This window comes from Podarcis pityusensis, assembly GCF_964106645.2.
Source record: "Podarcis pityusensis genome assembly, chromosome: 13".
Taxonomy (NCBI): Eukaryota; Metazoa; Chordata; class Lepidosauria; order Squamata; family Lacertidae; genus Podarcis; species Podarcis pityusensis.
In genome coordinates, this window is record NC_138038.1 from 30,547,590 (window position 1) to 30,562,848 (window position 15,259).

The following is a 15,259-nucleotide window of genomic DNA, read 5'->3' on the forward strand; positions in this document are numbered from 1 at the left end:
CACAGAATGTAAACATGACAAATGCATAAATATACAGAAAATATAGAGAAACCAGAAGAAGGAAGGAGGGAAGTACAAACTTGTTTAGAGTTAAAGTATTAAGGTTAAAAGGAATAAGGTATATATTATGTATTATGATGGTGAAATTTGTAAAATCTCTAAAACCAATAAAGATCATAAAAAAGCATGCAGAGGGCTGCAGGGCAAAGACAGATATTTTAAGCACTACACCAATTTTCACAATTTGCAATATAAGCAATGTACCCCTTCTAGATCAATTGAGAAAACAAAGCTAAATCTATTTAGCTGCTTCAAAGTTTCCTCATAGAATTTCAGGTTTTCTATAATTAGTTTTATCCTCTATACAGATATTATCCTTCACAAAATAAGACTGGAAAAGTTTTTCATAGAGGAGTGAGGCAAACACAGTAGCTTTGATAGAGCGTTTTTAATCTCCTTATTTCTCATGCTATAGATTACTGGATTCATCAAGGGTGGAACCATGGAATACATCACTGTAAATGCCAAATTTAGATATGGTGAGGTATTAGAGGTAGGCTTGAAGTACGCAAAGTATCCAGTAAATACAAATAGGGCATAAACTATGAGATGGGGAAGGCAGGTTGAGAAAGCCTTTCGCCTTCCTTCAGTTGAGGGGATTTTCAGCAACGCAGTGAAAATGTACACATAGGTTATAATGTTGAAGATAAAGCAGCCAATCCCAAAGACAGCACTTATAGCAATAGCTCCTATTTCCACTAGATACAAATCCGTGCAGGCCAGCTTAAGTAACTGCGGGATTTCACAAAAAAATTGATTGACTTCATTGGAACAAAAGGGGGATGCAAAGGTACCTCCAGTGTGTAACACTCCATAGAAAAAGCTGCTGATCCATACACTGCTAATCATTTGAATATAGGCTTGCCTATTCATCAGCATCCCATACTGCAATGGTTTGCAAATGGCAACATACCGATCATATGCCATGACTGTGAGAAGAAAGAAATCAGATGCCATAAATGACATGAACAATAGTACTTGTGCAACACACCCAGAGTAGGAAATGTACCTGGTATTCATGAGGGAATTGAGCATGGATTTGGGATTAATGACTGAAACTTGTCCCAGGTCCTGCATGGCCAAGTTCAGCAGGAAGAAGTACATGGGGGTGTGCAGGTGGTGGTCAAAGGCTACTGCAGAGATGATGAGAAGATTCCCTGTGACAGTTGCCAAGTACAATACCAGGAATATAACGGAATGTAGAATTTGCAGTTCCCGAACTTCTGAGAATTCTAGGAGGAGAAATTCTGAAAAAGATGTTTGATTATCCATGCTCTGCTTCTTCACATTCATGTTGCTATGGAAGGAAGCAGAAACCAGCTGTTAAAAGGGGAGCCCATTTTATTTAGGATTGTTATAATTGTTATTATTTTTCATCCACTTTACTGTTGCCAACTGTAGACCACTGTGTTAAAAAATTATAGCAAATTCATGTAATCCAAGTTACACTTTGCTTTCTAGTGTGAAAGTATCTGAAAATATCCAGAAAATAGATGCAACACATGCTGAGGTACTTTGTGTTATGCAAGATTTGTGAACAAAGGTAGATAGTTGCTGGAGAGAGCGACTATCTGTGTAGGAGAGAATATGACAGTTAGGGAGAAAGAAGGAAGGAAGGATGACCAATACATTACTTTCATTGTAAGTGCAAGTGGAAAATATAGAATGGTATCTTACTTTTTTCTTCTTCATATGGTTCTCTCCAGTATGCTTCTCCAGTGAAATTAAATGGCTGCATATTTCTCCACCCATACCTGAAATTTTATAGCAATCCTCCAGCAGTTGGATTTATGATGACAATAAACATGAATCAACATGGGGAAGACACTTATTAATAATTCTCCTGTCTTTCTAGAGATTTACTCTCACAGGAATTCAACACACCTCAGCATTAGGGCTGTATAGAAACAATACTGCATTTTGTTTAGTTTTGCTAATTTGTTTGTTTTGGTTATCATAATAATATCAAAACTATGAAGGGAACTAATCATTCCACAACAGCTATATCAGATATACCCATCTGTATGAAATTCTTCTGACATGGATAGCTCTAACTATCAATGTTAATAATGAGTGTAATGAGTCCAGGCAGCTGGCTTGATAACACAGGACACCAGAGTAATTAACTTGAAGATTTATTGCAAACAAAGCAATTATCCTCAGGGCCCTCTCGCTGAGCGTCCATTAGTACACCCAAGTTGACCCTTCTGAGGAATGCTTCCAGTGTCTGCAGAATTTACTGAACCTATGAACCTTGTGTTTCTTGGTTTGTTTTCTGTCTAAAACCCTTCCCATTCATCAGCTTCTTGGGCTCACTGTGTCAACCAACTCCTCTTCTGGTGAAGAAAAGCTCTTTCTCTTGCTTTTTGTGCCTGCCTGAGAGCTTTGGCTTGTTCCAGCCTGCTTCTAGCTACTTTCTTATCTGCATTCCTTTTAGTTTCAACAAGAGGAGGGGGAGTCGGCAGGTGCCAGCTCTCCTCTGCCTGAGAGAAATCCGAGCCTCTCTGCTGCTGGCTGGTGTCTAACTCAGGCTGGAAATTCTGGCTTTGGGCAGGTGTGATCATGACCATGAGGAATACCACTCATTGGCAAAGAGTGCCTCTTAAAACCAGCACCTGTGGGATAAGTAGTAACTGTATGTCTGAATGTTCCTGATGCTTTTGCACTGCACCCAGATGGAGTTTCTTCACGTTTTATAAACCTTTTTGTAAAGCCTCTCCTTCTTGCAGAGGGGAGGAGTTGTGAGTGGGAGCCGTTTCCCACATGCAGGGGGCGTTCCGGCCCCTGCCTAGCTGTCCCGGCTGCCACGCCATGCCCCCTGGCAGCCAACCAATCAGGTCGATGCTTGGGGGCGGGGTTTAGCTGCTCAAATGCCGCCACAGCAGCATTTCCCCTTCATTGCGTTGCTGGTTTTCGTCGGATCACCCACCCACCCTCCCTTCAGTTCATTCCTTGTTTCTTGACATTGCTATGGACCTTTGGTTGGTCGCCTTGGTTGTCCAAGGGGCCTGGTAGGAATTTTTATCCAACTGTCAAAATGGCACCGGCCACTTGGTTTTTCGTCTACCTTGTAACAAATCGTCACAACTTTTTAGGTATTGGAGGTTAGGCACTGGAATATGTTTGTGTATTTGCAGGGCAGGGTATGGCCACCGCCTACCTCTCCACTTTATGGGTATTCCAGTAAAGGAATCTGGTAGTCGTGGATCCTGTCTGATGCCCCTGCTGGTGGCTAGGGCCATGGCATGACCCCCGGTGACATCAGGGGGAGCTTTCAGTTGTATTTGCATCAACAGGCTCCTCCCACTGGTGGTTAACCCTGGTTAGACTCACACCTCCCTGAGGGGGGGGGGAGTCACGCTCTGTTGTTTGATGCAATGCCTAAGCCAATACATCTCACATGCTGTAATCAATAAAGTTGTGGTCTTTTTTAGCCCATTAACCTAATATACTGTGTCCCTGTGTCTTTCTTATCCTCAAGTGGGTGGTGGGTCCTTGAATCACAAAAGGAGCTACCTGAGCCTATAATAGGTTAAAGTGAGAATGAAACTATCAAAGCAAGTCCCACCTGCATGTCAACTCCACATGAGTAGTTCTGCAAGGAACTTCGAGTAGAGACATAAATGTGCCTTATTTTGTTTATTGTAAACCCTTGTATCCACTAAAGAACTCACACCTAGAAATAACCAATGATTTATTTATTCAAGAAAGATATGTTTAACTTTAGACAGTCTGTTGCAAAGTCAGCAAGTGCAGGCCACAACCAATCACTGATACATCCATCCTCTCTAATATAGAGATGAAAGTGATCCTAGCTCCCTGGAATGTTAAGGGATGAACATAACCAGTAGATGGTAGAGGAAAGGTTTTGCCTTATTCTGCAGACAGGCAAGATTCAGAGGATGAAGATTGTATACTGATTGTGTGTTTATCACTGCCCTTCTGTTTCTCCTTCGAGCTGTCAGCCAATAAACAAAACTAAAGAGAAAAGGGTTTTTTGAAATATGCAATTTATTCTGCTGCTTCTATGGGATAAAGCTAGGATGAAGATGAGAACTTCTGAAATGCTGGGCATAGGGAGTCTTATCTTCCTGGTTTCTAAGTCATAAATTTAAGCAAAATGCAATCCTCAGTGTTCATGTGCAGCAGAGTACCTCTACAGGTTAATGGTGACTCCAATTTTTCCCATCAGTTTGCAATGTGTTCATCTGATACTCCCTGCACATTTGGAGTTAGGAAGTCTGTTGCCTTTTCAAAGGCTTTTGGGGACATAATGAAATTAAGGGGGGGGGGTGCAGGAATCCTTTCTGTTTGGGATATTAGACAATGAAATCCCAAGGAATCCCTCAATGACTATAGCAGCAGAAATGAAATGAAGGAAGAATGGTTGATGAAAATCTTGGAATATGCAGAGATGGCAGAATTGATGGCACTGAAGTGTAAGATAACAGCAGAATATATGTACAAACATGTTAGAGGGAATTAAATTAGATAAGACAAAACCTTAAAATGCAATTGTATGTAATCTGAGTTATAAACATCGATGTTGGGTGAGCGGGAAGTCACTAGTTTTGCTGGATTGGAATATAATTGTTGAGTAACAAATGTAACTTTGGATATGGAAAAAAGAACAAAATACTATTACAAAAAAGAGAAAGACTGTTGCCTTCCATTGCAATGGACAAGAAAGATGTTATATCAAGAGCTATACATAGTTCACCAGGAGCTGATTCTTGTATCAAAGGTGCAAGCAGGACAAACACTCTGAACCATTAACATGAGCCAGGCAAAAGTCAGGGAAAACACATACCCTCCAACATTCCTCTGATGAAAATAGGGACATTTTGGAGGGTAAAGGTAAACGTAGCCCTGACCGTTATGTCCAGTCGTGGATAGGCAACCACAATTAGGTGTAGTGGTGTAAGTGTGGGTTAAAATGTTTCCCATTGCTTTACTCCAAAGACCGACTGGGAGGAAGGTCAGTTGGAGCCCTTCTTACCTGGCCCTTGCTCCACCCCCCAGCCTGCAGCTGATTGGCTAGCCAGGGAGGGAGTAGAACGATGGCCTGCATGCAGAGGGGCATCACCCTGGCACAGGAAGCCTGAGCCGGGTTGCAAACCCCGCCCACTGCTAAAGGTGTGAGCGGTAATTCCCATTGCTTTACTTTTCCATAGAAAATTCATTCATTCGACTTATTACAGTTATTACACCTTAGGTGAAATACAATAAAATTCAGATTAAGCAAAACAACAACCACAGCAATTCTATGCCACCTTTCATCTGCGGATCACAGGGCAGTTTACAATATAAAAACACAAAAATACACAATAGAGTAACAGACAAAAACAACAACCCCACCCACTTTTAAAGGCCATAGATTATTGAATTAGCCCAAGGCCTGGGCAGCATAGCCCAAAGTCACTTATGATGGGAGCTAGAGAAAAAGCATGCAGAGGGCCTTAAACTTTACTATGAGGCTGCCTGTATAACATGGTTGGGTGAATGGATAAAATTGGATAACACCGATTTACTAGTTTTAGAAGGGTTTGGAAATAGACACTCGCGGGACTGAAATAAACCGCATAATGTTTATTAAAAATCATTCATTTTGGATTTAAGAACATTGAACAAATATATTACAACAATTGAAGGATGTATATTTAATTAAATTTTGAATAGTATTATTACATAGTATTAAGTACACAGAATGTAAACATGACAAATGCATAAATATACAGAAAATATAGAGAAACCAGAAGAAGGAAGGAGGGAAGTACAAACTTGTTTAGAGTTAAAGTATTAAGGTTAAAAGGAATAAGGTATATATTATGTATTATGATGGTGAAATTTGTAAAATCTCTAAAACCAATAAAGATCATAAAAAAGCATGCAGAGGGCTGCAGGGCAAAGACAGATATTTTAAGCACTACACCAATTTTCACAATTTGCAATATAAGCAATGTACCCCTTCTAGATCAATTGAGAAAACAAAGCTAAATCTATTTAGCTGCTTCAAAGTTTCCTCATAGAATTTCAGGTTTTCTATAATTAGTTTTATCCTCTATACAGATATTATCCTTCACAAAATAAGACTGGAAAAGTTTTTCATAGAGGAGTGAGGCAAACACAGTAGCTTTGATAGAGCGTTTTTAATCTCCTTATTTCTCATGCTATAGATTACTGGATTCATCAAGGGTGGAACCATGGAATACATCACTGTAAATGCCAAATTTAGATATGGTGAGGTATTAGAGGTAGGCTTGAAGTACGCAAAGTATCCAGTAAATACAAATAGGGCATAAACTATGAGATGGGGAAGGCAGGTTGAGAAAGCCTTTCGCCTTCCTTCAGTTGAGGGGATTTTCAGCAACGCAGTGAAAATGTACACATAGGTTATAATGTTGAAGATAAAGCAGCCAATCCCAAAGACAGCACTTATAGCAATAGCTCCTATTTCCACTAGATACAAATCCGTGCAGGCCAGCTTAAGTAACTGCGGGATTTCACAAAAAAATTGATTGACTTCATTGGAACAAAAGGGGGATGCAAAGGTACCTCCAGTGTGTAACACTCCATAGAAAAAGCTGCTGATCCATACACTGCTAATCATTTGAATATAGGCTTGCCTATTCATCAGCATCCCATACTGCAATGGTTTGCAAATGGCAACATACCGATCATATGCCATGACTGTGAGAAGAAAGAAATCAGATGCCATAAATGACATGAACAATAGTACTTGTGCAACACACCCAGAGTAGGAAATGTACCTGGTATTCATGAGGGAATTGAGCATGGATTTGGGATTAATGACTGAAACTTGTCCCAGGTCCTGCATGGCCAAGTTCAGCAGGAAGAAGTACATGGGGGTGTGCAGGTGGTGGTCAAAGGCTACTGCAGAGATGATGAGAAGATTCCCTGTGACAGTTGCCAAGTACAATACCAGGAATATAACGGAATGTAGATTTTGCAGTTCCCGAACTTCTGAGAATTCTAGGAGGAGAAATTCTGAAAAAGATGTTTGATTATCCATGCTCTGCTTCTTCACATTCATGTTGCTATGGAAGGAAGCAGAAACCAGCTGTTAAAAGGGGAGCCCATTTTATTTAGGATTGTTATAATTGTTATTATTTTTCATCCACTTTACTGTTGCCAACTGTAGACCACTGTGTTAAAAAATTATAGCAAATTCATGTAATCCAAGTTACACTTTGCTTTCTAGTGTGAAAGTATCTGAAAATATCCAGAAAATAGATGCAACACATGCTGAGGTACTTTGTGTTATGCAAGATTTGTGAACAAAGGTAGATAGTTGCTGGAGAGAGCGACTATCTGTGTAGGAGAGAATATGACAGTTAGGGAGAAAGAAGGAAGGAAGGATGACCAATACATTACTTTCATTGTAAGTGCAAGTGGAAAATATAGAATGGTATCTTACTTTTTTCTTCTTCATATGGTTCTCTCCAGTATGCTTCTCCAGTGAAATTAAATGGCTGCATATTTCTCCACCCATACCTGAAATTTTATAGCAATCCTCCAGCAGTTGGATTTATGATGACAATAAACATGAATCAACATGGGGAAGACACTTATTAATAATTCTCCTGTCTTTCTAGAGATTTACTCTCACAGGAATTCAACACACCTCAGCATTAGGGCTGTATAGAAACAATACTGCATTTTGTTTAGTTTTGCTAATTTGTTTGTTTTGGTTATCATAATAATATCAAAACTATGAAGGGAACTAATCATTCCACAACAGCTATATCAGATATACCCATCTGTATGAAATTCTTCTGACATGGATAGCTCTAACTATCAATGTTAATAATGAGTGTAATGAGTCCAGGCAGCTGGCTTGATAACACAGGACACCAGAGTAATTAACTTGAAGATTTATTGCAAACAAAGCAATTATCCTCAGGGCCCTCTCGCTGAGCGTCCATTAGTACACCCAAGTTGACCCTTCTGAGGAATGCTTCCAGTGTCTGCAGAATTTACTGAACCTATGAACCTTGTGTTTCTTGGTTTGTTTTCTGTCTAAAACCCTTCCCATTCATCAGCTTCTTGGGCTCACTGTGTCAACCAACTCCTCTTCTGGTGAAGAAAAGCTCTTTCTCTTGCTTTTTGTGCCTGCCTGAGAGCTTTGGCTTGTTCCAGCCTGCTTCTAGCTACTTTCTTATCTGCATTCCTTTTAGTTTCAACAAGAGGAGGGGGAGTCGGCAGGTGCCAGCTCTCCTCTGCCTGAGAGAAATCCGAGCCTCTCTGCTGCTGGCTGGTGTCTAACTCAGGCTGGAAATTCTGGCTTTGGGCAGGTGTGATCATGACCATGAGGAATACCACTCATTGGCAAAGAGTGCCTCTTAAAACCAGCACCTGTGGGATAAGTAGTAACTGTATGTCTGAATGTTCCTGATGCTTTTGCACTGCACCCAGATGGAGTTTCTTCACGTTTTATAAACCTTTTTGTAAAGCCTCTCCTTCTTGCAGAGGGGAGGAGTTGTGAGTGGGAGCCGTTTCCCACATGCAGGGGGCGTTCCGGCCCCTGCCTAGCTGTCCCGGCTGCCACGCCATGCCCCCTGGCAGCCAACCAATCAGGTCGATGCTTGGGGGCGGGGTTTAGCTGCTCAAATGCCGCCACAGCAGCATTTCCCCTTCATTGCGTTGCTGGTTTTCGTCGGATCACCCACCCACCCTCCCTTCAGTTCATTCCTTGTTTCTTGACATTGCTATGGACCTTTGGTTGGTCGCCTTGGTTGTCCAAGGGGCCTGGTAGGAATTTTTATCCAACTGTCAAAATGGCACCGGCCACTTGGTTTTTCGTCTACCTTGTAACAAATCGTCACAACTTTTTAGGTATTGGAGGTTAGGCACTGGAATATGTTTGTGTATTTGCAGGGCAGGGTATGGCCACCGCCTACCTCTCCACTTTATGGGTATTCCAGTAAAGGAATCTGGTAGTCGTGGATCCTGTCTGATGCCCCTGCTGGTGGCTAGGGCCATGGCATGACCCCCGGTGACATCAGGGGGAGCTTTCAGTTGTATTTGCATCAACAGGCTCCTCCCACTGGTGGTTAACCCTGGTTAGACTCACACCTCCCTGAGGGGGGGGGGGGAGTCACGCTCTGTTGTTTGATGCAATGCCTAAGCCAATACATCTCACATGCTGTAATCAATAAAGTTGTGGTCTTTTTTAGCCCATTAACCTAATATACTGTGTCCCTGTGTCTTTCTTATCCTCAAGTGGGTGGTGGGTCCTTGAATCACAAAAGGAGCTACCTGAGCCTATAATAGGTTAAAGTGAGAATGAAACTATCAAAGCAAGTCCCACCTGCATGTCAACTCCACATGAGTAGTTCTGCAAGGAACTTCGAGTAGAGACATAAATGTGCCTTATTTTGTTTATTGTAAACCCTTGTATCCACTAAAGAACTCACACCTAGAAATAACCAATGATTTATTTATTCAAGAAAGATATGTTTAACTTTAGACAGTCTGTTGCAAAGTCAGCAAGTGCAGGCCACAACCAATCACTGATACATCCATCCTCTCTAATATAGAGATGAAAGTGATCCTAGCTCCCTGGAATGTTAAGGGATGAACATAACCAGTAGATGGTAGAGGAAAGGTTTTGCCTTATTCTGCAGACAGGCAAGATTCAGAGGATGAAGATTGTATACTGATTGTGTGTTTATCACTGCCCTTCTGTTTCTCCTTCGAGCTGTCAGCCAATAAACAAAACTAAAGAGAAAAGGGTTTTTTGAAATATGCAATTTATTCTGCTGCTTCTATGGGATAAAGCTAGGATGAAGATGAGAACTTCTGAAATGCTGGGCATAGGGAGTCTTATCTTCCTGGTTTCTAAGTCATAAATTTAAGCAAAATGCAATCCTCAGTGTTCATGTGCAGCAGAGTACCTCTACAGGTTAATGGTGACTCCAATTTTTCCCATCAGTTTGCAATGTGTTCATCTGATACTCCCTGCACATTTGGAGTTAGGAAGTCTGTTGCCTTTTCAAAGGCTTTTGGGGACATAATGAAATTAAGGGGGGGGGGTGCAGGAATCCTTTCTGTTTGGGATATTAGACAATGAAATCCCAAGGAATCCCTCAATGACTATAGCAGCAGAAATGAAATGAAGGAAGAATGGTTGATGAAAATCTTGGAATATGCAGAGATGGCAGAATTGATGGCACTGAAGTGTAAGATAACAGCAGAATATATGTACAAACATGTTAGAGGGAATTAAATTAGATAAGACAAAACCTTAAAATGCAATTGTATGTAATCTGAGTTATAAACATCGATGTTGGGTGAGCGGGAAGTCACTAGTTTTGCTGGATTGGAATATAATTGTTGAGTAACAAATGTAACTTTGGATATGGAAAAAAGAACAAAATACTATTACAAAAAAGAGAGAGACTGTTGCCTTCCATTGCAATGGACAAGAAAGATGTTATATCAAGAGCTATACATAGTTCACCAGGAGCTGATTCTTGTATCAAAGGTGCAAGCAGGACAAACACTCTGAACCATTAACATGAGCCAGGCAAAAGTCAGGGAAAACACATACCCTCCAACATTCCTCTGATGAAAATAGGGACATTTTGGAGGGTAAAGGTAAACGTAGCCCTGACCGTTATGTCCAGTTGTGGATAGGCAACCACAATTAGGTGTAGTGGTGTAAGTGTGGGTTAAAATGTTTCCCATTGCTTTACTCCAAAGACCGACTGGGAGGAAGGTCAGTTGGAGCCCTTCTTACCTGGCCCTTGCTCCACCCCCCCAGCCTGCAGCTGATTGGCTAGCCAGGGAGGGAGTAGAACGATGGCCTGCATGCAGAGGGGCATCACCCTGGCACAGGAAGCCTGAGCTGGGTTGCAAACCCCGCCCACTGCTAAAGGTGTGAGCGGTAATTCCCATTGCTTTACTTTTCCATAGAAAATTCATTCATTCAACTTATTACAGTTATTACACCTTAGGTGAAATACAATAAAATTCAGATTAAGCAAAACAACAACCACAGCAATTCTATGCCACCTTTCATCTGCGGATCACAGGGCAGTTTACAATATAAAAACACAAAAATACACAATAGAGTAACAGACAAAAACAACAACCCCACCCACTTTTAAAGGCCATAGATTATTGAATTAGCCCAAGGCCTGGGCAGCATAGCCCAAAATCACTTATGATGGGAGCTAGAGAAAAAGCATGCAGAGGGCCTTAAACTTTACTATGAGGCTGCCTGTATAACATGGTTGGGTGATTGGACTTCCGGGTTAGCGCCTCTGGCAATGGCGGATTTCCTCTGATTGGGAGGAATCCGCTTCATGAGAATTAGGGTCTGGACCGCCGTGGCGAGGCGGAGACCCACTAAAAAGCACAGGTGGGAGAAGCCTGTGGACGTGGGATTCGGCTGGCACCTTTCGCGCCTCCCCTAATCACGGGGAAACCCGGTTTCGGGGATCTGGAGCGATGTGGGGTGAATGACGCGGTGCTTCGAATCGACTGCTCTTTTCACAGAGTGAAGCCGCATTGCTGTTGCCGGAGAGCACTGACTTTTTCCTGTGGACAATTGGATTTTAAACAACTGCCCATGAGTAGAACGGAAAATTGGACTATGAAATTTCTTAATTTGTTACTGAAGTGGGAAGGTCTAAACAGGAAGTCCGCCTTCCACTTTTGTAAATAGATTGAAGCAAAGACATGGCAAGCTAGAGTCTGGAAAGTCGTTTGTAAAGGATTAAATTTTCATCATTTAAAATTACTGAACCCCCCCCCCCTTAGAAGCAGGAGAAGAGGGGGGAATCTTTTTTAGACTGTCTAAACCTGCAGAAGAGAGAGTAAAGAAAGGTAAATTTCCACCGTCTTGAACCTGGGAGCAGGGTGTCAGGACAGACGTTTTGGGGAAGTTCATTGACTGTGGACAAACGTTTTTGACAGATAGTCAAAAAAAGAGAAACCTATTGATTCCATTGTTCCCTTTTGCATTTAAAAGGAACAAAATATCCGAAAAAGGAACTTTGTTGCTAGATCTGCTTTTAAAAAGACGGATACAAATAGAAATTGTTTCCCCTAGAGGGAGCTTGTGAAACTGTTATTAGAGTCGAACTGGGGAGCTTTGCAGCTGTAGAGATTAAAGATCGTGGGACCAGACTTTGACCTTGAACAAGAATGTGCTTAGAAGAAGCTTTAGTGCTTGCTCTTTGCAAGACAAGTGCTTTATTGGAACAGTTACATGAGAAGATGGATTTGATGACTGTTGCAGTCGGATATTTTGGACAAACAGTGAATACCTATATAGAACCCACTCAGGAATTAATCCAGGAATGTGCTTTGACAGATCAGATAAAGGAGGAGGTTGTTGCTGAACCTCAAGTAGCAGAAATGGAGAGAGCTGCGGCCCAGCAGGAACATGAGTTGTTGGATTTGACGAATGAACCTGGAAAAAGTCAGATTTGGAGAGATGGAGTTCTGTTTGGCTTGGAGATGGGGGGCTGGATGGATCCCCCTATGCAGGGATGTTTTGACCTTTCAAGTCTGGCTTTGGGCCGGGGGGAGTTGGGAGTTGTGGGGGCCCTTAACTTTGGAGGGACTTTGAAACATGCCTTTAAATATCACATGGATTTCAGTGTTTACTATGGAGAATGGGCTGACTTGTCGAGAAGGGACAAAGATATTGTCAAGTTGGAGTCTCCCCGAGAGAAAGGAAGGAAATTAAGAATAAGATCAACAGAAGACAAAGTAAAGTACAGGTATAAACATGAAGAAGACCTGCGGAAGGGACATGGAAAAGACTTAAGAGCCTCGGATAGAAGGTCACTAGGTTGATGGACTAGATGGATGGGATAGAAAGGACTGACAAAACCCGAGACCAGGAAGAAGAAACGATGGATGAAGATTGGAAGAAAGTTTTAAAAATTTATTTAGAAATCATCGTAAAATTAATGAGTATTAGAAAAATGTTGGAATGAAATTATTTGGCTTTAGCAGAAATGTTAAAAAGAATTATGTAAGAATATGTTATGGTTAAAAGAATTAGGTATAAATAAGACTTAAGTTTTAAGCTTTAGGGTTTTTATGGTAAGATAAGGTTAAAATAGATTAAGGTAATTTAATGACAGAATATTGTGAAAGATGGAAAAGATTTGCTGAGATAATTAATAACTAGAATACAAAAAAGGAGGTGTGAGGAGGTTGATGAAATAAGTTAATGAAAGTTAAGGATTTGGGAATATTTGATTTGTTTTTAATTTTTTTGTTTATTTTTGCTTTTTGATTTTGATGTATTGTGTGTTTTGTTTTTTCTCTTTGACTTTGGTTTTTATTGATTTGTATTGTTTAATTGCTATTTTTGTCTACCTTTTTCTTTCTTTTTCTTTTTCTCTTGTTTCTTCCTTCTTTTTTCTCTGTAATTTTAAATTCTCAATAAATATCATTTTTTTATAAAAAAAACATGGTTGGGTGATTGGATAAAATTGGATAACACCGATTTACTAGTTTTAGAAGGGTTTGGAAACAGACACTCGCGGGACTGAAATAAACCGCATAATGTTTATTAAAAATCATTCATTTTGGATTTAAGAATATTGAACAAATATATTACAACAATTGAAGGATGTATATTTAATTAAATTTTGAATAGTATTATTCCATAGTATTAAGTACACAGAATGTAAACATGACAAATGCGTAAATATACAGAAAATATAGAGAAACCAGAAGAGGGAAGGAGGGAAGTACAAACTTGTTTAGAGTTAAAGTATTAAGGTTAAAAGGAATAAGGTATTTATTATGTATTATGATGGTGAAATTTGTAAAATCTCTAAAACCAATAAAGATCATTAAAAAAAAGTTTGCAGAGGGCTGCAGGGCAAAGACGGATATTTTAACCACTACACCAATTTTCACAATTTGCAATATAAGCAATGTACCCCTTCTAGATCAATTGAGAAAACAAAGCTAAATCTATTCAGCTGCTTCAAAGTTTCCTCATAGAATTTCAGGTTTTCTATAATTAGTGTTATACTCTATACAGATATTATCCTTCACAAAATAAGACTGGAAAAGTTTTTCATAGAGGAGTGAGGCAAACGCAGTAGCTTTGATAGAGCGTTTTTAATCTCCTTATTTCTCATGCTATAGATTACTGGATTCATCAAGGGTGGAACCATGGAATACATCACTGTAAATGCCAAATCTAGATATGGTGAGGTATTAGAGGTAGGCTTGAAGTACGCAAAGTATCCAGTAAATACAAATAGGGCATAAACTATGAGATGGGGAAGGCAGGTTGAGAAAGCCTTTCGCCTTCCTTCAGTTGAGGGGATTTTCAGCACGGCATTGAAGATGTACACGTAGGTTATGATGATGAAGATAAAACAGCCAACTCCAATGACACCGCTTAACACAAGAACTCCGATTTCCATTAGATACAAATCAGTGCAGGCCAGCTTAAGTAACTGCGGGATTTCACAAAAAAATTGATTGACTTCATTGGAACAAAAGGGGGATGCAAAGGTACCTCCAGTGTGTAACACTCCATAGAAAAAGCTGCTGATCCATACACTGCTAATCATTTGAATATAGGCTTGCCTATTCATCAGCATCCCATACTGCAATGGTTTGCAAATGGCAACATACCGATCATATGCCATGACTGTGAGAAGAAAGAAATCAGATGCCATAAATGACATGAACAATAGTACTTGTGCAACACACCCAGAGTAGGAAATGTACCTGGTATTCATGAGGGAATTGAGCATGGATTTGGGATTAATGACTGAAACTTGTCCCAGGTCCTGCATGGCCAAGTTCAGCAGGAAGAAGTACATGGGGGTGTGCAGGTGGTGGTCAAAGGCTACTGCAGAGATGATGAGAAGATTCCCTGTGACAGTTGCCAAGTACAATACCAGGAATATAACGGAATGTAGAATTTGCAGTTCCCGAACTTCTGAGAATTCTAGGAGGAGAAATTCTGAAAAAGATGATTGATTATCCATGCTCTGCTTCTTCACATTCATGTTGCTGTGGAAGGAAGCAGAAATACCGCTGTTGAGACGGTTACCCCTCTCATTTAAGTTTTTGTTGCTGATGATGATGTTTAGTTATTGTAGCAGGCAGCAACGTTCTGAAGGAGTCAGTAATTTTTTTTTTGGGGGGGGGAGGGGAATGAGCCCGAAAATGATGATGATGGCTG

General features: G+C 40.6%; 3 protein-coding genes across 3 annotated transcripts; all 3 read right to left on the minus strand.

The window, feature by feature from the left end:
* Nucleotides 1-378: 378 nt before the first annotated feature.
* LOC308461492 (olfactory receptor 14A16-like) lies at nucleotides 379-1,353 on the minus strand (the record flags this gene model as incomplete). The annotated part of the gene is made up of 1 exon (XM_080978487.1): nucleotides 379-1,353. One exon carries the CDS (start codon nucleotides 1,351-1,353, stop codon nucleotides 379-381), a length of 975 nt encoding a protein of 324 aa, XP_080834613.1.
* A 4,786-nt stretch (nucleotides 1,354-6,139) lies between these two features.
* On the minus strand, nucleotides 6,140-7,114 carry LOC308461493 (olfactory receptor 14A16-like; the record flags this gene model as incomplete). Its single annotated transcript, XM_080978488.1, has 1 exon — nucleotides 6,140-7,114. The coding sequence occupies one exon, from the start codon at nucleotides 7,112-7,114 to the stop codon at nucleotides 6,140-6,142; it is 975 nt and encodes a 324-aa protein (XP_080834614.1).
* A 6,994-nt stretch (nucleotides 7,115-14,108) lies between these two features.
* Nucleotides 14,109-15,083, minus strand: LOC308461491 (olfactory receptor 14A16-like; the record flags this gene model as incomplete). The annotated part of the gene is made up of 1 exon (XM_080978486.1): nucleotides 14,109-15,083. One exon carries the CDS (start codon nucleotides 15,081-15,083, stop codon nucleotides 14,109-14,111), a length of 975 nt encoding a protein of 324 aa, XP_080834612.1.
* Between the last annotated feature and the right edge of the window lie 176 nt (nucleotides 15,084-15,259).